General features: G+C 31.1%; 1 protein-coding gene across 4 annotated transcripts in view; it reads left to right on the forward strand.

The window, feature by feature from the left end:
• tim (timeless) overlaps positions 1–27037 on the forward strand; it is a 119072-nt gene that overhangs the window by 58203 nt on the left and 33832 nt on the right. For all 4 annotated transcript variants that reach the window (XM_071187525.2, XM_087154801.1, XM_071187526.2 and 1 more), the window contains 7 exons: positions 2576–2692; positions 2768–2874; positions 9158–9347; positions 14204–14266; positions 19548–19683; positions 24820–24923; positions 26028–26175. In XM_071187525.2, coding sequence (XP_071043626.2) covers positions 2576–2692; positions 2768–2874; positions 9158–9347; positions 14204–14266; positions 19548–19683; positions 24820–24923; positions 26028–26175 — 865 coding nt within the window. The remainder of the gene's footprint in view (positions 1–2575; positions 2693–2767; positions 2875–9157; positions 9348–14203; positions 14267–19547; positions 19684–24819; positions 24924–26027; positions 26176–27037) is intronic.

Below are 27037 nucleotides of genomic sequence, written 5' to 3' on the forward strand. Positions count from 1 at the left end.
TTTAAATTTGCATCTAAGAAACTAATATTAATCAATATACATATTAAAAACTTTGCAACTTTGCCACATATGTCTACTGCCTGTCTTTCTATTTCTCATTCTCTCTGCAGAGCTGAACAGGCTCCCCCTTTTTTTCCAAGTTTCTCTCTGCTGAACCTCTTCAAATGTTTGCATTTGTCTGCCATGAATAACCATTCGGACAGCGAAATATTTAACAACTATATACTCCCTGTGCTGTGTAGTAAATAGTGACTTTTGCACGTTAAATTTATTGAGGTCTCCATGTTCTTATAACAAATTGCACCTCTAAAGGTACTGTATTGAAGATTGATCATTCTCTGGTTCAGGTCAAAATTGCGATCTGTGGATGAAAGAATGGATGTATGATTGGACCCGCCCTATAAACGGGCTGTGACGTGTGTGTGGCTGCCATCTCATTCTTGGCCATAGATGGCGCCTCTGAAAAACAAGAAACGTACCCTCTGCCTTAAATTTGCTTGGCTGGCTTGCTGGCATTAGCAAATGGCATAGAAACAGCAACAACACATTAATAAATCAAATTTTTTTCTAAACAAAGTCGCATTGTCTTCTAGATTCAAAGCTAAGAAGTTGAAAATGTACTTGTAAAATATCTTTGCATCTACACTGAGTAGACTGGTATTCAACTGCACAAATTCATTAACTGGTATCCTAAATTCTAAAGAAAAATGGGAGTTGCATAGTTTACCACGATAGAAAAAATATGCAAACATTTTTATAAATTAGAAAAGTGTTATTTTTTGCATGGAACTGCACATTTTCATAAAAAATTGAAAATAATTTACTTGTTTCAACTACTATACCTTGATATTTTTTGTATTAAGGCTAATAGAAATATTTTTATTTAATTTCAGACGTATCTTTAGATGTAACAAAATGATGTAACATTTCTACCACAATCAGCACTATTTCAAATAATGCTTTTTTAAAATGAAAAATTAGTGAATTCTCACCAATTAAAGCAATACATACGTGTAAAACATCTACTTCGCGAATGTTGAGCTCACACTGACTCTAAATCACATTTGATCGGTGTTTGGGCTAATGAGGTTAGATAAAACTTGATGCCAGTCTGTTGCAAATTAAAGATACTAAAATTTTATTGCATGAATACAAGCTTAAATATTTGTAATTTTTTTTATCTTTTCAAACAAAATTATATTCGTTGAAAATTATTATAAAAATCCTCCGTGAAAACAACCAAATGCTATGCAAAAAAATCATTAAAACCTTCCTTTATGGATGGTTGACTGTGTAAAGCTAAGTGCAAATGGTGCTAGGGGTTAAAATTCGTCATAAGACTTCCAGCTTACTACTTCCAACTGATTTTACTCCTTAACTTGAAAAAACGCAGCATCCAATATTATTATACTTACAGTGTTGTAATATAACACGTTCCTTCAATCTAACTTTCAACGAAACAAACAACAAATGATTTCAGAGCACTCCGCAAGCTTGCTATGATGCTATCAAAAAAGTAACAAACGGTGCTATTTTAGACAAATAAATCCAAATCAGGGATAACACTCAAAACATGGCTAATCTTACACTTTTTTTTATGCTGCGGTATTAATTTTAACTTGTTTTAGGCTCACAAGCTGTTGGAATTTATAAATTACAAAAACCTCTTATGAATGGTAAAATTACACCTAAATTTAAGTGCAAATCACAATAATAAAACTTCCTAGAGTATTAAGTCTTTGCAAATTGCTTCATAACCATGACTATGAGTTTCGTCTTCACACGTATACTAAAAATTTAAAGATTGAGGGAATAAGCAAAAGGAGAAGCATAAAATTTTTACGCTCATTTACTTAAATTCACTAAAATGTCACTTAGTGGATTCTTCCACTAAGCTCTTCAAATACTTCATTAACATTCATCAGCCTTTTATATCCTATTGATTAACGTAAAAAAAAAATCTCATAATTTTTTTAAGAAATCTCCCAAAACAGAAGGTTTGATCTTCGGGCCAGGCAAGGTTGACTCAGCCTTTCATCCCTTCAGTGGATCAATAACAGGAGTACCAAGCATTTTTGGGAACTAAATTTTTTGGGTTCCACGTTCAGGTGACCATCTTACCGCAACATCTGCTCCTGCACCCCAGGGTCAGGAAAACTGAGATGGGCACAGTAGGCCTTGGCCCTTTATGGGTTGTCACGCTACTGAGTTTAGTTTAGTAAAACAGAACAGTAGCTAAAAATTCACAATCTGATAACCCTTTTTCTTATACTTAATAAATCCACAGGAACCCTGATAAGGCCAAAGCACCCTAATTGAGTAACCAATGGTGGGGTTGAACTTTTATCCTAAACATGAGGTAGGACTAACATCCTAAAACTAGGGTTGTACTCTGATCCTAAAAGTGTGATAATAGTTCTCTCATTTTCCCCCTACTTTACTGCTTAGATATAGATTTTCTCACATTTTATTAATGTTACTTTGTTTCATTATCTTCTCATTCATGTTAAAGTTCTAACTGTCTAATTATCTTCAATTTGTTTCATTTTGAAACACACTGATATCCTTTTTCTAGCCCCATTCTCAGCTCAGATTTTGTGACTTTTCTTATATTTGAATGTGTTAATGCTTGCGAAAATATGGAGCTACATTTCAATTCTAATGATGTTGTCAAAAAATATCTCTCAGTTCAGTAAGTATCTTACATTCAAAGTTTTTTTCTTTTAACCTTTTGTCATTTATTTTAACGGTTAATTTTCCATTACAGCTTGAATTTAATTGTAACAGCGTTCAAAGAAATCATGAGTACTATTGATTTGTATTTTCGGAAATCCTGTTCACAGAAAGATAAGATGCTATTTAACGAACTTTATGGTGAGTATTATCACATTTAAGGTTTTATCGATACATTCTTTGTTATTTTATCTTCTAAATTTGATTATAATATTTATACATTTCTACAAAACATTCTCTTCCTGAGAGTTACTGTCCAATATCTTAGACAACATTTGGTACAATTTTATAACTTAAATAGGAATATTTTAAGTTTTTTTTCTTTATTTATACTTTTACAAAGGAATTGTCTATGTAAAAATATAATTAGATTTACCCTCATTGATTAAAGGTTTAAGTTACAATGGAAAATTATATGAGAAGTGAGAAATTTTATTTAAGTAACCTTCTGGATAGTTGTATAGCATATATGTGTTATGGTTAAAGTAATAAATCTGGCTTTATTAATAACTTCTAAGCTAAATAATCCCAAGTAAAAATTCGCATTTTGTGTTGTTGGGTTGGGGAGCTCGAGTTCTATGAGGTTATACTAGATATATATATCTCTATATATATATGTATGTATATATGCATATATGCAGTCGAAAGTCCCATATCCAGAATCATCAGGACTTTGCCAAGTGCAGAAAATAGTTTTTTCCCCGGATAATAGGTCTTTAAGGTAAACAAACATCCTTATTCAATAAAAATAACAAATAGATTATAATCAACATCAATTTCAATCAGCGTCGTATAAATGCATGTGGTAGGTAGCGCTACTTTCATAGCTTTTGTTACAGATTTCCACTTGGTTTTTAAAATCTAGATATTTTACTATGCCATTGTAACCTACTGCACTTTCTGCATCGCGCATTTCAGTTAGTAATAATTTCTTCATCCACTCGATTAGCGATGATTCCACAGTGAATCCTCGTAGTTTTGTCGATTGTTTTTTTATCTTATAGTTATTAAAACGGATATTCACTTAGTTTTTAAAATCTCCGTGTTTTAATTCGACGTTATTTTGTTTGGCAAACTTCGAATCGCGAATTTCGCACTCAATTATTGATGATTCACTTGCAAACCCACGTGGATATGCGATCACATTTTGACAGTTATTGCTATGGATTTTCGTTTTTTAATGCTACATTATCATGCACATTTGAAGAATTGCCTTTTGGTGCTTTCGATTTGTGATGGTTTTATTGTCCACATAGTTTTCTCGATTGCATTTTCAACAGTGTGAGATCTCCTCATTGTGTCATTGAAATTTTATTTATAATATAATATTATTATGATCTGCGAATTCTGATTTGAGCTTTTGAATAATCACATTATGACGTGGCAATTTTATCTCAATTCTGCAATTTTTTCAAAATGGGAAATTTTTTCACATTCAGCTCAAAAAATTATTTTTTGAGCTGTAGTAAAATGCTGTGATATCCATTTTTTCCATATTAGGACAGAAATTATAAAACAGCAGAAAAACGAGGGATTCTCATCCCCCCATACTCTTTTTAACAGGTCGCAAATGCAAGAAAATAAATAAAATTATTCTGTCTTTTTTTCTTCCTTTTTGAAAAAAGAAAAGAGTTTTGTTTATTTTGAATGTTAAAAAATGTCCGGAAATGTGACATTTTCCGGAAGAATGGACATACAGATATGCGACTTTGTACTATATGTATGTATGTATATATATATATATATATATATATACATATATATATATATATATATATATATATATATATATATATATATATATATATATATATATATATATATATATATACAGTGAAACCTCCGTTAAGCGGACATTCATGGGACCAAAAAATTTGTCCGTTTATGAGAGTTGTCCGTTTACGGGAAGGGTACCCTAATAACGAAATTTAACACCGTAAATTGTTTTGAATATTCTTAAAGATGTAGAAATTATTAAATAATATCTACAAGGATACTCTAAATATCTACAAGAATATTTATTTAAACAATAAGAAAGATAAAAAAGAATATATAAAGAAGTTTGATATAAATACATAATTCTGGATGTAGCTACAGATAAATAAATATAATTTCCCTATTAGCATAGATACTCAAGTTACACATATGATACCAAATAGGAGCGTACTGTCCTCAGTCCGTTTCAATTATTAGGTTCACATCCCCTTAAACCTACTTATCATTTGATAGGGAACATGGTTAATACCTTCTTGGAAAATAAACCTTCTATGATTCACAGGAAAAAAAAGTAATGCATACCTGTAAGTCATGAGGACCTATGGAGATGATTATTCACAATTGATCAGCTATCAAGTGTCTGAATAAATGTTTCATTTATATAAACATCTCAAAGATTATACTTCTGTTTTCTTTTTTTTTACCCCAGTTGTGTTAAATACAGTCTTCAAATTGATAAGAAAATTAAAGAAATTTTCAATGGGGAAGAAGCATTGAGAAAAGCAATTTCAACTTGAGGGGTCTCATAACCTGTGTGGTCCAGATGAAAAGATCAAAAGATGCCGATGTCAGAATTATTTCAGGAGTGCAGTACCATTTTCTCTCCTTTCTTTACAAAGATAAGGCAAGGTGACAGGAGAAAGATTGATTTTTCGCTGGTGAAATAGCTTAACAATATTTTTCGTTATGAATAAGGCAAAAAGTTTTATTTACATGCTTTAAAAATGGTGAAAAGTTGAGTTTTTTTAGCTTGCAATTTATTTAGTAAAAGTAGTGTCCGGTTTGTAGAGATAAAAAAACAACGTTTCAGGACCAAAATGACTGTCCGCGTCCTGTTACAGGAGTGTCCGCTTTGCGGAGAATGTACGTAATGGTTTATTCATAGAAGATTCTCGGGGAATGAAAAATATGTCCGTATTGAGAGGGGTCCGTTTTGCAGGAGTGTCCATAACAGGAGGTTTTACTGTATATATATATAAACCTCTAAAAACTGGATTCCTAACAAAAAAAAATTTGATAGAAATTTAAATGTAAAAACTATGTTTCACAGGCTAATGCTTCGCATAAACAGGGGGGGGGGACATTTCTTTCATATTAACGAAATCCCAGATGTCAGCCTATGAAGTTTACTCAGTAATTTAAGAAGTTCTATAAAGAAGCAAGTTTGGAAGCATACACTACGCAAAAACAGAAGGCATAAGTTTTTTTTTCACGTTTTGAAAACTTCTGTTTTTATATTTGCCAGCATATGCGAACTGTACCAGCAGGCCTAAATTCGAACAAGCTTTATTTATGTTCTTGCAACGTGAATATAAATTTAAATTTCTTTTGAGAGAATAGGAGGCAAACATTAAACAATAACAACTCTACAACCTAACTTGTCTGTGGAGAAATTAAACCAGTTTAACTACACTGCTTGGCTTACATTCAGTATATTCTTTTACAGAACTAAGCATGGGACATTGTAAACGGTACTGAAGTTTCACCTGTTGCGGGTTAAACCAGAATTACTGGAATCCAAGTAACAGACTACCAGAAAAGGTCTCGCATTGCACAATTTATAGTATTTTTAAACCTTTCGCCTCAGTTTAAATGCATGCCGTCATATACAACTATTTTCCGAGTTAGTAGCTTGCCGAATCAAGTCGGGTGAGCATGTAAATCTCTTTGTGGCTCGTATTCAGAAAATACAGAGGATCTCCGTGGGATTAACCAAACATTTCTGGATATTTACCAATCATTCCAACTTATCACATATCTTCCTGAGGAATATGATCAACTTATTCAGAACATCCTTCATTGGAAAGAGGGACAATTCACTTTCAAAAATATTCTAATTGAACTGATTGCAGAAGAAACAAGAATCGCCGTACCTGAGCAAGATCGCCAAACAGAATCTCAATACGAGGTTCAGGGAACCCTCACTAGACCTTCTAGACGTAGATCTAGGACTCCACATGGTAATGCAAGAAAAATTAGTCTAGGAAACCTGCACCTTGCAATCAAAATATGCCTATTCCACAAGATAGATTTTTCTCACCTAGTCAATCAACTTTGTTACTTCAAACAGCTACATCCCAAGGATGTCTGAAAAGTCCAAGAAAGTACCTATCCTCATCTGTAAAAGTCCAAGTACCAATACCTTGAAAACCAATTGAAGTAAAATTATACCAGAACCTAATCTTATCTGTGAGGTGAATCTCATTGAACGAGGATGAGCAAGTGACTGGTAGAGTATTTTAATTCCTTCTCTAGATGGTGAAAAAGTTATAAAACAGTTGTCAGGCACTAGGTGGTCATCGCGGTCTGACGCAGTTCATTCGTCAAATCAAGGCTATGAAAAAATTCAACAGGCTCTTTATTTATTAGCAAATGACACTGAACAAGATGCAAGTACAAAGAGGGAAGCTTATAAACTTTGTAAAAAATGAGCACATTAGAAATAATTTTTTTTACTATCTTATGGAGTGATATTCTTGAAAGGGTGAATAAAACTAGCATATTTTTACAATCACCTGAAATAAATTTGAGTGCAGCTTCTAAACTATTTGATTCCTTAAACGTATATTTTTTGATCTCAGAGAGAAATTTAGTGATTTATGGATCAAGAGCCAGAAATAACATGCCGAATTGTGATTTTGAATATTTAGCTAAACGAGACAGAACATGAAGTATACGTCTCACAAGGCATGATGGTCGGGAAAAGGAAACCAAATTCAGTGGAAGTGATAAGTTTAAAGTGGAGGCATTTCTACCTGCTTTAGACTCGTTAATAACTGAAATAAGTAAACGTGGAAAAGCGTATGAAAATATAGGGGAAAATGTTCACTTTTTAAGTAATCTAATGGACATTGAATTCAATGAAATGATTGATAAATGCAAAAATCTAGTAAATGCATAAAAGAATGATTTAGATTACGATGACATATTAAATTAACGCATCCATTTTAAACATTTTTTAAATTCAGAAGAAAATAGTTTTGGACTTCCTGCATTATATGAAAAAATTGTTTCTGGAGGCTTAAAATCGATGTTTCCCAACATTGAAATAGCATTAGGAATTTTTTTGTGCATGATGATCACAAATTGTACCGAAGAACGATCGTTTTCTCAGCTAAAATTGATAAAAAAGTCAATTACGCAGCACTATGGGACAGCAGCGCTGGAACTGGCTATGTCTGATGTGCATTGAAAGTGATGTGTTAATGACTATCGAATTTGACGAAATAATCGAAGAGCTTGTGAATAAAAAAGTTTCCAAAATTTGTTTAAAATAATTATTAAAGGTTTTTATTTTGCCAAGGGGTTATATCTTTAATTTTGTCCATTTAGTTATTGTGATTACCTTTTGTCTTTTTGAAAATTATTTAGAATGTGAAGATTACGGCTAGTTACCATCTCAAATTTTTTTAAATTATAAATATCTTAAAAATGCTTAATTTTATGCGTATTAAATTTTCAGAGAAATCAAAATGTGTTCAAATATCTCAAAATTATTGCATGTTTTAAAATGTTTAATTTTACATTTAATGTTTGTGAAATTTTTATACCTCGATCTTAAGCAGTATTACATGTTAAAGGGGCCCAAACCATTTACGTGCCCTGGGACCCTTCATGCTATGAAGACAACCCTGCTTGCAGAACATCGATAATGCAGATTATCAAAGCATCTCCAATTTATTTCTCATCACAAATTTAGAAGAAAAAGTTAGAAAAAACTAAAATCCAACAGAAAAAATTATTATTTTTTCTCTTCATTGAAAGATAAGACAAGTCACTTTTGAAATTAGACACAAAAAGGAAAAGCCATAAAAAAATCTGCTAATTGGAAATATTTCCTTATATAGATTCTCTGAACTATCTGAAAAATGAAACTAAAAAAGTATTTTGCAGATGTTCATCAAAGGAAAATTGGCTTTTAAAAATGTCTAAATCATTTTTTAATTAATTGAAATTTTATAAAAAATTTTAAAAGATATTTTTTATTTTATTTTTTTCCAAGCAGACAGACAAATAGGAATTTATGAAATTGTCCTATAGATTTACTTAGGGAATTCCGCTACCAGGCATACCTTTTGTGAGTTAAGAAGATTGACAATGATTAATTCTGGCTTTTCAGTGTGACAATATTGATTGAATATTGATATATTTTATTTTAAAAAAAATTTTAAACTAACCAAAATTCTTATATATGTATCCTTTGGATTCCTACAAATTTTTTATTAAACTAAAATATTTTCTATAACATGTGGGATACCTTTCACAATATATTAGTTAATTTTTGTTCATGTTCAAAGATTTTAGACCAGAATAGCCTTTCAACATTGACAGTCACCAAAAATATTTTTAAAAGGAGAAGTTTTGTTTTTTATGTACCCTTAATTCTATTTTGCATTTATTAATTCATGATTTTGTTTTTAATGTTTAGGTCGACTCTCTAGCATGCAGTGTTTTCGACAGATACCTCTTCTACTTTTTCAAATTTGTTCCAAATATAATTCTAAACAATTTTTAGAAGATGTAACTATTCTTAACCATCATACTATGATTGCTATTGACAGAGGTTCCTCTTACAGTTCTCAACACAAAAAAATAAATATGGTATCTCATTTACAACAGTAAGTACTCAAGTTTCAATCTGTTCCTTTTTTCTAAATAAATACATTAATCTTTATAAATAACTTTCCAACTTAAACTGTGTGAAATAAAAAAAATTTCATGATCAAATAAATTGATTTTTACTTTTAAGATGGAATCTGAATTTTTCAAGGGAATCCTAATGTTTCAAGATAATTAATTAAATCCATGAGTATGAGAATAGGACCTGTAGATATGACTTATCATCAGACTTCATTTTGTGCAAATAATATTTTTAAATTGCAAAATAAAGTGCAAAGTTTCTTTGAAAAAATATACCTTTTTTTTGTTGGCAGATTTGAACTTTTTGCATACATTGCCGTATATTTGGAACTATTTAAGCAAATCAAATAGATGGTTGTGGATTTAGATGAAGAACTTTCGATTTCATTCCACAAATGTTTTATAGGATTGAGACCAAGGAGTTATGGGTCCAACATAACAAAGTGATGTCTCCATCTCAAACTAATCCTTTTCAATACCAGGATGTACTTGGTAAATGGGCATGATAGATTCCACATAATTTGCGGCACACCCATATTTTGGTGGTTAGAATCCAAATCTGCCTGAAAAAAAGATATGCTTTTTCAGAGAAAGTACGCTTTTGTGCTGTCTAATTTCTTAATTTAAAATAACATCTGCACAAATTTACTAGCGCAATCAAGTTTAAGCCCTTGAACCATTAAGATTATGTCCTAATACAGTAAAATCTGATCATATTAGATGAAAAGTTATTCAGTGAGCTCACTTTTTTATTTTGCGCACTGTTCATCACTTTCAATTTTTTATCTTGGTGGAGGTATGATTTTTGTAAGAAATGAGTAGACGCGCTTCTTTTAATACAATGTATTATAATAAGCAGTCTTAAATAATAATAAATAGAGTATATATTAAAAAAAAATAGAGTAATCAAAAAGAGAAAAAGAAAACATTATTTTTTTTGTTCCTCGTTGCTAAGGGATACTGGACTGGCAGCTCACCACAGTACTTCCCCTCCAGTTCTAATGATACCTTACAAATACATGGGGTTGAAGCAAACTCGACTTCCCGAGTGTGTTATTGTCGTAGCATCTGATAAGTTGGAAGTTGTGGTTTCAGTCGATGGTTTTGACCAGCTTGCAAGGAAGTCCATGGGAGATAGATGTGGAATTTGCGATGGTGATGACTCATGTGTTCCAGTGGCTTCAGGTGTTCAGATAAATGCCGGTTTAAGACGTTCGATAGTAACGACGACTTCTTTTTCATTGACTAAAATTTTAAATGTTTTTTCGTTTCTAGCTAGTGCTTGATGTGGCCCTGAAAATTTTGGTGCAAGAAAAGGCTTTGAAGCATCACATCTGAGAAAAACATGAGATGAGTTTCTAAGTTCTTTGTGCACGAAGACAGTTTGTTTGCAATGAGCGCTGGTAGGAACTGGTCGTAATTTTTACATGCAGTTTCTAAGTTGATGCACGAATGTAAAAGGATCTACGTTGCAGGTAGGTGGATTGACAGAATGTACGAAATCCTGGAGAACAATACCATATACCAGTTCGGCAGAAGAGGCATTCAGATCCTCTTTTAACGCTGATCGAAGACCTAGAAATACGGTAGGTAACACCTCAGTCCACTGTACTGCAGTGTGGCATTGAATTGATTGTTTTAAAGAGCGGTAAAATCTCTCGACAATTCCATTGGAACTTCGATGGTAAGGACTGGTTCTCACTTTTTAAGTGTCCAAATACTTAGATAGAAATGTGAAGAGTTGGGATTCAAACTGACGCCCCTGGTCAGTAGAAATCTGTTCCGGAACTCCAAATCAAGAAATGCAAACAGTGTAAAATTTATTTGCCACAGTACCAGCTGAAATATCCACTAAAGGAACGGCTTCGAGCCAGCGAGTAAATCGATCAATGCAAGTAAAAAGATATGAATATCCATTAGAAGACGGCAATGATCCGACCAAGTCGAGATGCACATGATTGAACCGAGATGATGGCAAATTAAAATTTTTAGGTGGGATTGTGGTGTGTCTGACAGTTTTAGATCTTTGGCACTCCAAGCATGAATGTGTCCAGTTTGCTATGTCCTTTTGCATGCTAGGCCACACGAAATGTTGTTGTATCAGTTTCCTTGATGCCAGGATGTGACAGACGTAATTGACTAAAAATGGCATGGCAAAACCCAGGGGAACATAAGGTCAAAATCTTGAATTCTGAACATCACAATAAAAGTGGTTTTTCAGATGACAGTTGCATTGGCTGCAAGTTGATATTGTTGGTAGATTTGCTTTTCAAAAGGGTTTGTAATTCTGTATCCTGATGTTGTTCATCCACAAGGGCAGCAAAGTTTATTGGCGAATTAATGGCTAGTTCTTCGATACGAGACAAGGTGTCTGCTACGATATTCTGTGAACCCTCAACATAACGGCTTATGAAGTCTAGGTGTCTCATTTGACGAGGTGAGACTTTATCTGAACGCTGTTGAAAAGCAAAGGTTAATGGTTTGTGATCAGTGGAGATCATGGAAACACGTACTTCTAGCATATGTCGAAAATGCTTTACAGCTTCATAAATTCCTAATAATTCGCGATCGTAAATGATGTTTCTGGTTAGGGCTTGTGAGAGTATTTTTTAGAAAAATATGAAAGTGGTCTCCATGATTCTTGATCTTTCTGTCGTAAAACTGCTCCTATGCCTGTGTCAACGTAGAGTGATAATGGTTTAGATGCTGAAGGATATTACAAATTTGTTGCCAGAATGAAATCATTTTACTCTTTTGGAACACCTCGCGTGATTCTGTGGTCCGGGTTGTAACCCGTTTGTTATTTTTCTTGCTTCCAACCAAAAAAGAATTTAGAGGTGCTTGTATGGTCGTGGCATGAGGTAAGAAACATCAGTAGAAATTGAGCATGGCAAGAAATCTTAAGTCCTTTACTGTAAATGGTTCGGGCACATCGCAGATAGTGGTGATTCTATCTGAAAGGGGTCGAACGCCATCAGCGGACATTTTATGGCCAATAGAATACTTTTAGTTGGCAAAAAACGCATTTGGAAGGATTGAGATTGTCACCGTAACTTTGAAACCGTTCAAAAACAGTTCTTAAATGTGAGAAGTGCTTTTGATCTGAAGAGATGGTGATTAAAACGTCGTCAAAATAGGGTACACAAAAGCCCAGGCGGAAACGGAGGCAGCAATGAATGGCCATTGGAATTTGCAGTGCAATCGTAAGTCAACAGATATCAGGCGTTCACAAAAAGTTTGTATAGGAGTTCCATTTGCTGCATAAAGTAGAAATTTGGTAAGGCGCTTTTGCTCATGAAAATGTGGTGGAACGACAGATACATTTGCTCTGGTGTGTACAAGAAACCTTAAACCCGAATTCTTATTGATGACGAAAAGGCGTGAAATATTCCGTCCACTGTCGTTCAAGACTTTTAGCGATGACCCGTCTTGTTTCCCTGGTTGGGGACATTTGTTTGCCTTGTCACCAAAATTGTGGTAGTAAAAACAAATACCTGGAGTAGGGCTTTCATAACGTTTCCTCAATGGGCTATGATGTGCATATCGACCACGTGATGGGGAGCGATGGCGCTGAAAAGATTCAGCTTGAATGACTACTAACTGAGAGACCTATTTGGACAAATCATTAATTTGAGCCTGTAACACCACAATACCTAGATCAGGAGTCTGAACTGCATATATTTGCATTGGCATAGCCAGTTTGTATATTTTATCAGCTATTTCGGTCTGCTTTTTAAGTGGCTCACTACTCGCCGCTAAAATGGGTTGCATGTTAGATGGGAGTCTTTTCATCGATAATGTATTAAGAATGTTGTCCATTAGGTTACCGGCAGATAAGTCTGACGTTTTTGACAACAATTGAGAAGCCCTCAAATCACTCAACTGTAAATCTTGCAATAACTGCTTGATTTTAACTGTCTCGGATTCTGCATAAACAGAAATTAATTTTTCTTTCAAAGATTTGTATTTTTCATCGATAGACTCAGGATAATTTCACGAACTGATTGGAGTACATCTGATTCTAAAGCGGAGATCGCTGTATAAAATTGAGTTTCGTCAGCAGTAATGTGACTCAATTTAAACTGCACATCCAGTTGAATGAACCATAATGATGGGTCTTGGCGACAAAATGGTGGAGGCTTAACTGCATCTCGCACCACTTGTTAAGAAGCATTGTTGTCAACCATTTTAGACCAGTCAAATATACACAATAACCCAGAAAAATAACCAATATATGTATATAGCGACACAGCTTGGTACTTTAAATCAAAGAAATTGGCATCTCAAATTCAGCACGCAATACATAGATCCGATAAAATTCTGACAGAAATATGTTGACTCACCAGAATGTGGCACATTGAAACCACAGGTGAAATGTCTTACTTGCATCACATCACGTTTGACAATGTATTGTTGCTCAGGCTTTTAGCATATTAACTCCATATTTGTGCAACATTGCAAGTTGTTATTCGTAATAAATCCAAGGTCGTCAGTTTATGGAGGTATGATTTTTGTGAGAAATAAGTAAACATGCTTCTTTTAATACAATTTATATAATAAATAGTTTTGAATAATAATAAATAAAGTATATTTAAAAAAATAGGAGAATAATCAAAAAGAGAAAAAAAAAATTTGTTCCTCGTTGCTAAGGGATACCAAACTGGCAGCATTGAGTAGTAGTAGGCAGGTGACCACATCTTTTTATATTTTACTCTCTATCTGGATTTTTCACTATGGCTGTATGTATGTCATTATACCGTATCTGAATTACCATTATTTCTTCTCTATTTCTCCTTGCTTTCAATAGTGATAAGTAGAACTATTTTTGTTTTAGATTTGCTACTAAAAACATAGTTGAATGTTGTCGAAAAGTTCTGGAAAACTTTAAATTTAACAGGTAGGCCTAGTTTGGTATATTAGTTAATGCACATTATTGCTTCTTTATTCTTATTCATTTGAAGATCAAGGGGAAAGAAAAGTTTATATCAATGAAAGCTGATTTGAGGAAAAAAGTTTTCAGGCAGACAGTAACCATTTTTCCTCAGCACCACCGATCTTCAATGTGTAATCAGAGAGAACTCTCGGACAGCACCGATTTTCCTTGTTATTGATTTTTTAAAACTTAGCAATCCTGAAAAATGCAACTGATGGTTATCTAATCGTCCTTTTTGTGAAAAATGGACATAAACCAGCATTTTCCCTTGATTTTTATTTATTATAGAAATGCTGTATTCTAAAGAATAATTCATAAGTTTGAAGATTTTAAAAATATATATGCAATTTATAAATTCATTGTCAGCATTTTTTTTTTAAATTTAAACACAACATTATCTGGTCAAAAGACAGAATGGACTAAGAGAGCATTGATAAAAGTGTTGCTTCCTAGTAGATTAGTTTAAAAATGCAGCTAAAATTATAAGTGAAAAATAAAACTTTACATTGAAAAAACAGAAGTTAAAACTATTAAGCATTGAACAGACGTGCCAACTCTCCCGCATTTTGCGGGAGTCTCCCGAATTTTGAGTTATTCTCCCGCCCTCCGGAATTGATTTGAAAAACTCCCGAATTTTACTGCGATCGACGGCCAAACTCAAAATTACCTAATTTTTCCGCGAAAGTAAGTTTTTCTTTCAGCTTGAATTCCATCCCCTCTTATCAAACTACCATCTGCCTGAAGCGTAGCTGAACTTGCTTTATTTCCCCCCCTCTTCAACGTTACCTCTAAAAACACTCCTATTTCACCCGCCCCCTTACACTGGGGGCGGGTGAAATCTTCCTCTTCTTTCGTGTGGAGTTGAATGCAATGACGTCACATGTCGTTATCGAGTGACGTCCGTTCAGGAGTGGGGAAACTCGTACTCTCGATAGTTGGAATTGATATTGTATCTTGCTGTTTTTATAGTTTTTAATGCGTATTTTTCCACGGTTGGCAACAAGCTTGTAAACTAGCAACGTGATATCAATTATTCGTTTAGTCTTCGTATATTTAAAAAAAAAAAATTTTTTTTTTCAAGGATGTCTTAAGTCGAAACGGAAGTATGGATCAATTTCAACAAATCATGTACCAATGACTTAAGCAAGACTTAATAGCGGAGAGCTAAGTCTGCAACTCTTTTTTTCATGCATACAGTAGAGAACCATTTATCTGGTATCCAGATAATCCGGAAAAAAAATTTGCTCGGTTCTCCCGCCATTTTGAACTAAAACGATATGAAAAAAAAAGCGGAAACTGGACTAATCCTTGAAGTTGAGTAGAGGAAAATGTGAGGAAAGGAAGAATTTTTTTCCCCGTTTACCCAGAGAAACGTCATTTCTTCCGCGACCTTGAAGATTTTAGATCTTTATTCTCTTTTAGGTCGTTAAACTCAAAGGAGTGGCATGATGATTTCGTTTGCTGTTTGATTTACGAGGGGGTGGGGAAAATGCATTGCACATGCATATCAGTGAACAGAAGATGAAAGAGAAAAATATATTTATCTATTTAACATCGATTAATGAAAATAAAATGTTTTTCTTTTGAAGTGCGGTATCATTCGCAAGTTTTTCTTGATGTGGAATCACACCTACTTTAATTAAAAATCGCGTTTTTATAAAAATAAAAAAAAGGAGAATTGTTTATTAATTTAAGCATACAACTATTTTATGAAGCAGATTGCAGTTTCGTTTTTCTGATTCCACTTTATTTTTTTTCTTTTTCATGATAAATTTTGCACTCAATAAAATTATTTGTATTACCAAATTTTTTCATTAGTTTTTTTTTTTAAAGTCCGTTGATCTTGCCTTGTTCTAGGTTTTAATATTTATGCTAGTGCCGTTTTTTAACTATCGTTTCGGTTCGATAATTTTCAAGTGTTTTTATTTAGATTAATAGGTTTTCCTTTTATTTTCGCCCCCCCCCCCATGAAATATATTGCGTTATTTAATCATTGATTTTGTTTATTAGTTGATTTAGGAATCGTAATTATTTTTTAAACTTGTTTTTCTTGTCTAAACTTGCAAATTTTTTTATTCTTTTAAATTTTATTTTACTACAATTTTTTTCCTTTTTAGATTTAGGAGTGCTTTTCTTTTTTCTCTTACTTTAAAATGTGTTTAAATTTTTTCCTTGTAATTTGGGTTTGATAAAACATCGATTAACGACACTTTTTTGTCGATCCAGGAAACCGGGAAATTAAGACATCCGGGATAGCGATGGTCCCGAGCATCCCGGATAATTGGTTCTTTATTGTACAGACATTAGTATTTTTATACATTAGTATTGAATTGGTTTTTTAAAATAAAATAGTTATTCAATTTGTTTATTTTTTAGAAGTTTTTGTGCATTTTTATTACAGTGTCAAGGGTTTTTGAATAATGTTTTATTAAGGAAATGGTATTTATTTAAAGAGTATCTACCTAATATAGTTTTGTGTTGCTAAATCTGTGTTTAATTATTTTATTTCCATTTAATATTTTTAAACAATTATTGCTCTATTAGTGTGTAAAATTTCTTGCATTCTTATATTTAATAAATTTTTTACTTAAAATTCCTTAGAAGTGCTAAATGTTGCATACCATGCACCTTTTTTTACCCCTCCTGAAATCTCCTGAATTCTTGTTAGGGAAACTCCTGAATGTTAATTTTGCTAGGTTGGCACGTCTGATTGAATATTTGAAGCTTCAATTATTTCATTTGAAAATGTTTTTAAAAATTTATTTACCCTTTAAAATTAAATTCAATGTATAGATTTCTGTATCAATCCCTGTGTCAAAATATCTCAATAGCGCCATATAGTCTAAAAACATCACAGAGGAAAAGGGATTAGCTAAATGAGTTTTATTCATAACCTCTCTCAAGTAAAAATTTTATTCTTTTTTTAAAAAAAATATTATATCTATGGCACAAAACTCTTTAGTCCCTTTTATTTGATGTGAACATTTGAGTATATACTAATAAAAAAAAATTCTCAAATTCAATATTTAAATTTTTTTTTTTTTGAGATAAAACACGACACTTAACCATCAAAGTATTTTTGTGCAATGCATAGGCTCATAGATCCAACAGAAAATATTTAAATTTTTTTGAAACTTTCTGAATAAAAATTGTACCTACTTTCCAGCATTCCTCTTCATTTAACGTGAATATGACTTTGAATAGACCATATTGTTTTATTTTTTAATCATTTGCTATCATTTACAAATTAGTTTAAATAATGATGTATCAAAAACATGCAGATCAGTCTATATTCAAGAAATGAAAATAAAGATGTTTATTACTTTACAATATTTTTAACAGGAAATTTCAATAAAATAACAATAGTGTTCATCTTATGAATGAAATTTTAAATATTCTAAAATGTAATAGATTTAACTGTGCTAAAAATAGCTGATAGTTATTTTAGCATGGCAAAATTGTTTACAGAATTTTTTTTTTTATCTTAATCATTGTTGTAAAAAAATTCTGTTAGATGCAAATAACTAAGTAAACATTGTTTTACAAGCATATTCTGAACTAACTACGCTACTTGTTATTTATAGTTAGACAACAGGTTTTAACACAGAAGTTAACTCCTAGACAAAATACTCATTATAATGCTGAAAATATTTCATAATATTTACTGACTTAATTGGATACAGGATCATTAAATTAGTAATTGTTTTAATTCAAAGGTCAAGACTGCTAAGTATGTTGAATGCTTTTATAACATCCTCTCTAACAGATTATGCTTTGAAATGCTTTACTACTTTTCTAGAGTATATTTATCTAAAGGATAAAACATTACCAACGATACTATTTTAATACTTCATGTAACTATTATTGAAATTTAAAAAGTTTAAATAAAAGTGCAAAATTGTGAATACTTTTGAAGCAATTCATTCCAATTGCCGACCAATGTAAATAATCATGAAGTTACAATTCAACAATTAAAAAAGTTTTTCCAGTTTTTGATCATTTGGGAACAGAATTTGCTTCGACTGATATTTTTTTGTGTTTTCTGGCATAAAATTGCATTGGTGAAAAATTATATTTTAAGGAATATTTTAATTTATTGTTTTCTTTCATAAATAAATGTTTATTAATTATATGGTGTGCCCTTCCACAAAAAAGTGGCACTAAACCAAATGTAATGATAATTTTGAAAGTTTTTAAATGTTAGATCAAATACTATTTAATCTTATATAGCTCTAATATTAGTAGATAGGATTCAGGAGTCTAGCGTTTTCTAGCACGGGAGTATATATTGCATCTATCTAATATTAAATAATATTTTGTAACCTGGGTAGTCTATTCCAAATCACCACCAACACATGCATCAAAATTATACATATAAAATATTATTACATTACTATCAAAGAACATTAATATCAAGGTAAGCAAAGGAATACAAATAATCTTTTAAATAATTTAGATTCATCATTAAAATTTTCAATTATAAATATTTTGAGCTGCTCTGCTGTACTGCTTGAGCTGCTCTGCTGGAATACTAAAAACAAAAGTAAAAATCTTAAGTCTTATCTTTCATTTTGTACAAACTCCACGCTCCCCTCCCCCCTTTTTCTTCGCATTTTCTAACTGTCTTACCTAAAATTTTGCAGGCAAAAAGAAACTACGCAGTTTGATTTTGATATAGCAGTGCAGCCAAGAAAAATAAATCTAAAAATAGTATTAAAATTTGAATAAAAGAACAGGTTGTAACAGCACTACACACCAGTGATTTTTTTTTTCTTTTTTTCACAGACTTTGCTTATAGCATCATTTTGTCTGCTTACTAAAACTACGATATACACTTTACGTTAAACTATACCTATATTCTACACAATTTTACACTCTGGTAGAAATGTATTCGTTTGCGTGCGGTGTATCGGTTATACTGAAAATTTTGTATTCACAATTTACTGATATTTAGATTTTTTTTTTTTTATGATGGACATAAAAAAAATTGTTAACTTACTTCAAGCGTATCCAATCTTTAATGTTGAAAAGTGATTTTTTTCTAACTTAAGTTACAACGTTTACATGGATATTTAAAATTTGAAAACTTTTTGTTTCACCATATTGCCTATTTCCGTTTTAAACAGCGTTGTTCTTTTAATGAACATTTCAATATTTAAGCAATTATTTTCTTTTTAAATCATTATACAAATGTTGATTCGTTTTTTGAAATTCAGTATAATTATTTTGCCTTTTTTCTAACCAGCCATTTCTTAAATGAATGTGTCTTCACATTATTACATCACATAGCTGGAGATCTTCATTCATCTCATCTTTTAATTGAACCATCTCTCTTGAAAGTGTTTTCTGAAATTTTGAAAGAAGATATTGAATTGGACCAAGTAAGTTTTATCCATTTTAAAAGAGAAATCGTGGGAAAGGCTAGAGCAAGTTTTATCCTTTATTGAAGAACCATGCTATACTGTTTGTAAATAGAATAGGCATCTCAAAGTTACTCGATCTCCTCACTTTAGCTTATCCATTACACTGATTATGGCTAATGCTGCTTTTACCCTACACAAGTATAGTCAAACTTTAAACTGAAGCGTAATGCCTTCGAAAAAAGTAAGATTTGGCAAATCCAAGTAGAATGGAAAGGAAAAATGAGTTGAAAGCACATAATCTTGAGAATTCTATTCTGTTTACAACGAGTATGGCTTGAACTAATTAGGACCATTTATTTTCCATATTACCAAAAATTCATATTCTCCTATATTGTAACATAAATAGAAAAACAGTGTCTGAATAAAATGCATTGAAAATAATTAACGTTTTCACACCCTGGGCGATGCTGAAAACGGCTGCTTATATTCTATTTACAACGAGTATGGTTTGAACTAATTAGGACCATTTATTTTCCATATTACCAAAAATTCATATTTTCCTATATTGTAACATAAAGAGAAAAACAGTGTCTGAATTAAATGCATTGAAAATTATTAACGTTTTCACACCCTGTACAATACTGAAAACGGCTGCTTAACTAAATTTTGGAAAAGGAATCTAAATTTAAAAGAAATAGCTTATTTTTCCTCTTGAATTGTCTTGCTTGTTTAGTCATAATGCTGTATAAAATTGCATTTTATATTTCAAATTATAATATTTCTAGCAGAAATAATAAAATCTGCATCAACCCTAAATGTTAATTTAAGAAACATATGAAGAAGATAAATAACAAATGGCATACAAATATATGAGCCTAAACATTTGAATTTATTTTTTGAACTTTAGCAGAACAGTTTTATAGACTCTTCCAAATCAAATGTGTTTGAGATTTCATTTTCCATAGAAATTATTGCCAAAGAATTTAGTCTCTCTTGTGTTATTGTAGACCTTAAATAACTTTTTGTAGCTTTAAATTTGCTAAAAGAACGTTTAATACTTGCTATAGATAGTGGGATTATTAACAATATTCTTAAACTTATCTACAATTTTGAAAAAATATCTTTTAAGCTGTTCTCATGAATGAACATTATGAGATCAATTGGATATAAATTGTATTATTATTTCTCTCTTATAATTGTACATGTTTAAATAATATTTTAAAGGAATTTTCTATTCAATATATGCTATTTTGTTAAAAATTATATTATGAAAGGAAAAATTATTGTTTACTGCTGCAACAAAATTATAAGTTTATAAACATTTTTATTCATTTATAAATTCATTCTCTGATTTCATCATTCAGTGAAATGCCTTTGAATGACTTGCCAATAAACAAATTCACTACAGTATATTGCTGACTCGTTAATATACCTTTTGGTGATCCACTTTATATAAAATGTTTATGAAATATATACTATCTTTAAAATAACCGTTTAAAATAAACTAAAAATGGCTTTGTATAAAATACAATTGTAAAAGAACAAATGGTCATTATAATAATAGAAAATTTTAAATTATTATTGATATCAAGTAATTTTTGAGAAAAATGAGATGTTTTTCTACCCAGACTTATATAGTTTTTGAAACTATATATAAAAATTAATAAAAACCTACACGTAACATATATTACAACAATAATAAAAGTTTAGATAAATCAAATTATGAAGCTATGGATGCTGCTATTAGCAAATATTTGTAGAGAAAAAGAAGTCTTACTTTAGTTTCCCAGAAAATATTTTAATTACCTTTTTAAATATATATCAAATAAAAAATTATGTAAAATATTTTAAGAATGAATTGATGTTTACTAAGATCTTGGCAATTATCTAATCTTTATTAATTATCTTGGAAATTTACCTTTCCATCTTGTTTCTAAATAGCCCTTCAAAAAATCTGGTGAAATTTTGATGAAAAATTTAAGTTAAAATTATATTTTAAGATGAAAAGGACATATTTTCTACAGGAAATATAAAGATTTATATCAACAAAGTCACATTATATCAAAAGAGCATTTGGGACACAGGTTCACATGTACAGTGCACAAAGAAACGAAAAATTAACGAAACACTTCAAATAACTTTTGATTTAATGATAGGATTTTGATGTACTGGGGCTCAAAGGTTTGAGGGGTTGACCTCAAACATGCTAATTAGTGCAGATGGTATTTTAGCTGCAAAACCAGACATACTGTTTGTCTACGATAGGTACTCTGACCGCCACAAAGTCTGCGACAGTCTGGTGCTATGGAAACAAGAAGAGGGCATTTTAGGGAGGGTAGCTTTGATGATAGCTTGTATGGGAAGTATACCAGATTGGCTGCCTCAGCCACCAGCAGGAGACTTATTTAATCTGATTCAATAACTTTTTAAAAGATTCACATGGATATTTCTTTCTTACTTAAAAAGATTCTCTTTACTCAATCGTTTGCTATTTTTTATATACAAATGGGAAAAAAAGAAGAAAAAAAGTTTACTTTTATTTATTACGAATGTTCATTGATTATTAGATGGTTTAATTTCTAAACTTGGACATTTTTTAAAGCAGTTAATTTCTTTTATTGAGTTTTCTGGAAAAAGTGAAGTGCTTAAACTTATTAACTCTGATTTTAAAAGGAGATAAAACTTTTGCTGAAAATAGAAATAGTTCACTTTATCTGTGCCGAAAAAATATTAAATATCTTTGTTTTTATTATTTTTTTTTAAACTGAAAGCAAGTTACCGCAAATAGGATGAAATCTAAAACTATCAACGATGATTTTTATCAACACCCATCAAACCATCTAAAAGTCTTTTTTGTTGTTGTTTAAATTACGCTTTCTTACTCGTATTTGAATGTAACTTGTATAGTTTTTCTCACTATTTATTAAAAAAATGTTTCAGGAGCGAATACTTATTTCTCTTCACTTTAGAGCTAACACAATAGACCGAAGAAAGAGGTCTCATTTTCTCTCGCCGAAACTAGTCTTAAAGAGAGACCCGCACCCCTACTTGAAATAATCATAACTCGTTACCATAGTCACCGCCACACCTCCAGACGAATGTCTGTCAGAGTACCTATGGTAGACAAACAGTAAATCCTACTGTCTCTGACTAAACATGCCTTTTTTGGGATGAATTGTGATAATTATGATTCCTGACTGGCAAAATATTTGTGGTAACCACAATCTGAGAAGAATTGTCCTAATTGTTTTTAAATATCCTCCTATAAAAATCTGCTGAAATTTGGATGATAAATTAATTAAGAGAACATTTTAAGCACATGCTCGCGTGTACAGTACACTAAAACAATTTAATAACTTTTGATTTAATGATCAGATTTTAACTTATTAAGACTCAATGGTTTGAGAGGATGACCTCGAATATGCCAATTAGTTAGCACAGGTGATATTTTAAATGTCAAAATCAGACAGAGAAACGTACTTTCTCTGAATAAATATACCTTTTTTTTTTCAATGGATTATCATGATTATGATTCCTGACCCCCAAAATCTAGGGGGTAGCTGCAGCCTGGGTAATATGGTCCTAGTTGTTTGGTTGTTATTTTTTGCGCATTTCACCACAGTTCCAGAACTTCTAAAGCAAATTTTTAAAAAATTGTCCGCAATTATAAAATTCGATCATACAATTATAATTCCTTGCAAAAAACCTTTAATACTTTATTTAATTTAATAATAGTCAGAATAATTTTGAATTGTGAGGTATAAAAATTTTTACATAATTTTAAAGAACGTAATTTTACATGACAAAATACAAAATCAGTCGCTTAGTTCGTTTGATATGGAATTTTAACTATTTATTAAAATTTGATTTCTGTGGAAGTTCTTCAGAAATTATGTATAGAACTAAAGAAAATGTTGTTGAAGAAGTTACTATACACGCAGCAATGATATAGAGAAAACTTGTGTACAGGGCAAGCCATCGGACCAGCGCATAGTGAATATTTCTGAAAGATTATTTGTCTCGTCCATTGGGCCTGTCCAAGTTATCTAGTCTATCCATTGAAGACCAAGAGATCGACTGGATAATTTAGAGAGTAATTAGTGAATTGGGTGATTTTAGAATGCTATCTTTACTTGACTAAAATTATAAATTCTATTCTTTAAATCATATTGAATACAAATACTTTTCTCAAAAAGTTATATCTATCATTATGTTATTCTCAAAGGTTATGTTAATGCAGAGATCTCTGAAGTCTTTTAATAGAATAATGAGTTTTGAAAACAGCTTTCTTCTGTTTCTCAGCTTTTGAATTCATTATAATGTCTTTTTTTCCACTAAGCTCTTCAGTCATTAGCAATACATATTTATAGAATCATGATCTAGATACCGCTGACAAAGTAAAATAAGTTTTCAAACCACTGATGCTTACATAAACTTTCTAATCAAGAATTGAAGATGGTGACATTCAGCAAATCATGTCATTTTTTTAAATTTTATAACGGTAATTGAAGAAATGTCCAAATTTTGAGTTTACATTCAGTTTTGAGTTCACCAATGTTCAACTCCATAGTCTTGTAATTTTAAACAAAATTCAGAAGACAGGGGTACACTTGGTTCAAGTATTAAGAGAAATTATGTCATTAAGAGATCCCATTATAATGACTTAGGGAGATCGTGAGACAAGTGAGCCCCACATTTCAAAGAGACTGGGGGATCTGCACCAGTTTTATTCAAAGAAAATTTTTTCTTTTGAAAATTACTTTTTTTAAATTAATTTTTAGCATTGAAATTTGAATGTTTAGCTTTTTATTTCATTCTTATTGTCATTGCTTTTGAAAACAGTTCCAGAAGCCCCACACGTAAGAGCTACATTTTAATACAAATCAATTATAGAACTAGGAAAAAGAATCTTAATAAGATTATTAAAGCAAGACTCTTAAAGTAAAAGGAAATTTACACATGTGTTAATTTAACAACAAAAAGACCTTTTGATGAAAATTATAGTTTAATGAAGCTAAATATTTTAAAATGGAAAAAAATTCAGAATTTTAACTAAATTTGAGAGTGACCCTTTTCCCATTGAATTTACAATGTTTACTTAAATATAAAACATAACTTTCTTTTCTATGCTAGCATGTTTGATTTTAATTTCAGTATCAAGAAGATTTGATTATGTACATACTCACTAAATTTAGCCGTGAAGTTCAAACAAAATTTATAAAAGAGCAACAGATTAAAAAAGGAGGAAGCAAATTAAGGTATGTTACTTTTAATATCTTTGTAAGTTTAATACGTCAAGAAAAAAAATGAATCATAAAATGCTAGAAACACATTTTACAAATAGTTTTATTCATTTATAACTGTTGCTGGTTGATTTTTGTAGCATAAATTATACTATATTTGAAATAAATATTTGCGGAAATTTAAAAATTTAATGCAAAAGAGTTTAAGCGCAATTAATACCAAATAATCTAAAATTGTGAGATAGTCTAAGTGGTTTCTACGTGGCAGAATAATTTTGAAAGCACTTTGAAACAAGAAATCTCTGTTTAAAGAAAATCGTGATCAAACTTATCGATCTTTAAATGTACAGAATTTTGCAGGTTATTAAATAATCAGCATTAACTGAAACTGTAACAGGAGTATTTTCTATTAATTAAATTTTATATCATTAAGAATGTAAGATGGAAAAAATATTTAGAATATATATTGGCAAGTGTACTCAGAGGTTCTGCAAGAGATTTTCGATAGTGCCGTGGCGCTTTTGCCGAAAAATACGGTACATGCAGCTGGGAGGAAATGTTGACCGCACAAAAAATGTGCATGTGGAGGATTGCTTTTCCCTCTCTTCCCACCAGACTTGGTAGACACCTACACTTTAGTTAACAATCTCCAATTCAGTTTCTGTGATAGATTAATCCTCTACCTTTTTCCCTCTCTCGTTTCTCATTTATGGTATAACATCAATCCTCTACCCTAAATATCAGGATAACTATTTTTAGAAGCAAATTCATAAAGAAATTTCCAAAAAAAGAACTTTCAAATAGTGTAGTAAGGAAAGAGCACTTTTTGGTACTGATTGCCAATCATTATTTGTGTAAAACTACAGGGGGGGGGCGTTTTTTCACGGCAGAGCATTTTATCAAATAATGTTTCTAATCAGAAGCCTTTAATAAAAAAAATTAGCTTTCTTTAGGTCATCTCTTACCCGCTTCAATGTTTGTTGGAAAAAGCATAATAAAATATATAATGTGTTAATTTTTAATTTTTCAACTTGTAAAATTTTTAAAAACTATATATTTCTATATCTTGGAGTGATAATCATGCTTTGTTTATCATTGTAAATGCTTCTAATTGAATAGCGATGACTCCTCAATCAATAGCAGTGTTAGCAGTCATTGTTTACTTATTGAAGAAGACGATGACTTATTTTGGTGGTACCTACAATTTGAACAAGACAAAGATCCAGTCTCCAGAATTTCTGAACATCTTCCTACATCAAAACAAGATGCAAGTAGCTATATAAATTGAAAATATAAATGATTAGAATAGCATGCTTCATTGCATGTATTTCCCCATATCTTCTAGTGTGCCATTTAAGTAAGCTGTTTTGTGTTCACTCTTATATTGACTACAACAGTGTCCTCTGCTTGTTTTGTTGATGAATCTTTTCCATCACTCATATAATTTCCTATACATATATCCTTGAAATGATCAAACAAAATTTAAGAAAAATAATTAAAACTCTTGTTACCTTTGTAAGATATGATGAGATTCATTGAAGGATTTAAACATGAATATCAACTCATTTATAATACATGAAAATTCATCACTGGAATTTGATCTATCATGTTTAATGTAGCACTTTTCAGTAAGCAAAAATTATCTACCAAATATACTTTTATTGTTAAACTGATTCTCATGAATGCTACTGAATTCCATACACTTTACATTAGGTATTTCTTTGTCCCATGAATTATTTTTTGTAATAATTTTCCGTTATTTATTACACTATTTACTAGTTTACAGCTGTGTACTAGTTAACAGGTAAAACATGTTAAAAAAACAATGAAAAATAGTTAAGTTTTAAAATTTATTAGTATAGGATAAACTAGATATTTGAACACTCTTGAAAACTATGTTACAGTATAGGTTGTGCAAACATAAAAAGAAAAATCTAAATATTAATTTGTGAAACTGCAAATTAATTTAATCCTATCTTCGAATAAATAAACTCGTCTTTTGAAGTAATTATAAGCAACTCTCTCCAAACATCCTAATAGGTTGAATTGTTTACAATGAGTCATTAACTTAAAAACTATCATATTTTTTTTTTTAACAATTAAGTTTGTTGCTATTCTGGTTCAAGAAC

This window comes from Parasteatoda tepidariorum, chromosome 11 (assembly GCF_982258835.1).
Source record: "Parasteatoda tepidariorum strain Cologne lab strain chromosome 11, Ptep-v5.0, whole genome shotgun sequence".
Taxonomy (NCBI): domain Eukaryota; kingdom Metazoa; phylum Arthropoda; class Arachnida; order Araneae; family Theridiidae; genus Parasteatoda; species Parasteatoda tepidariorum.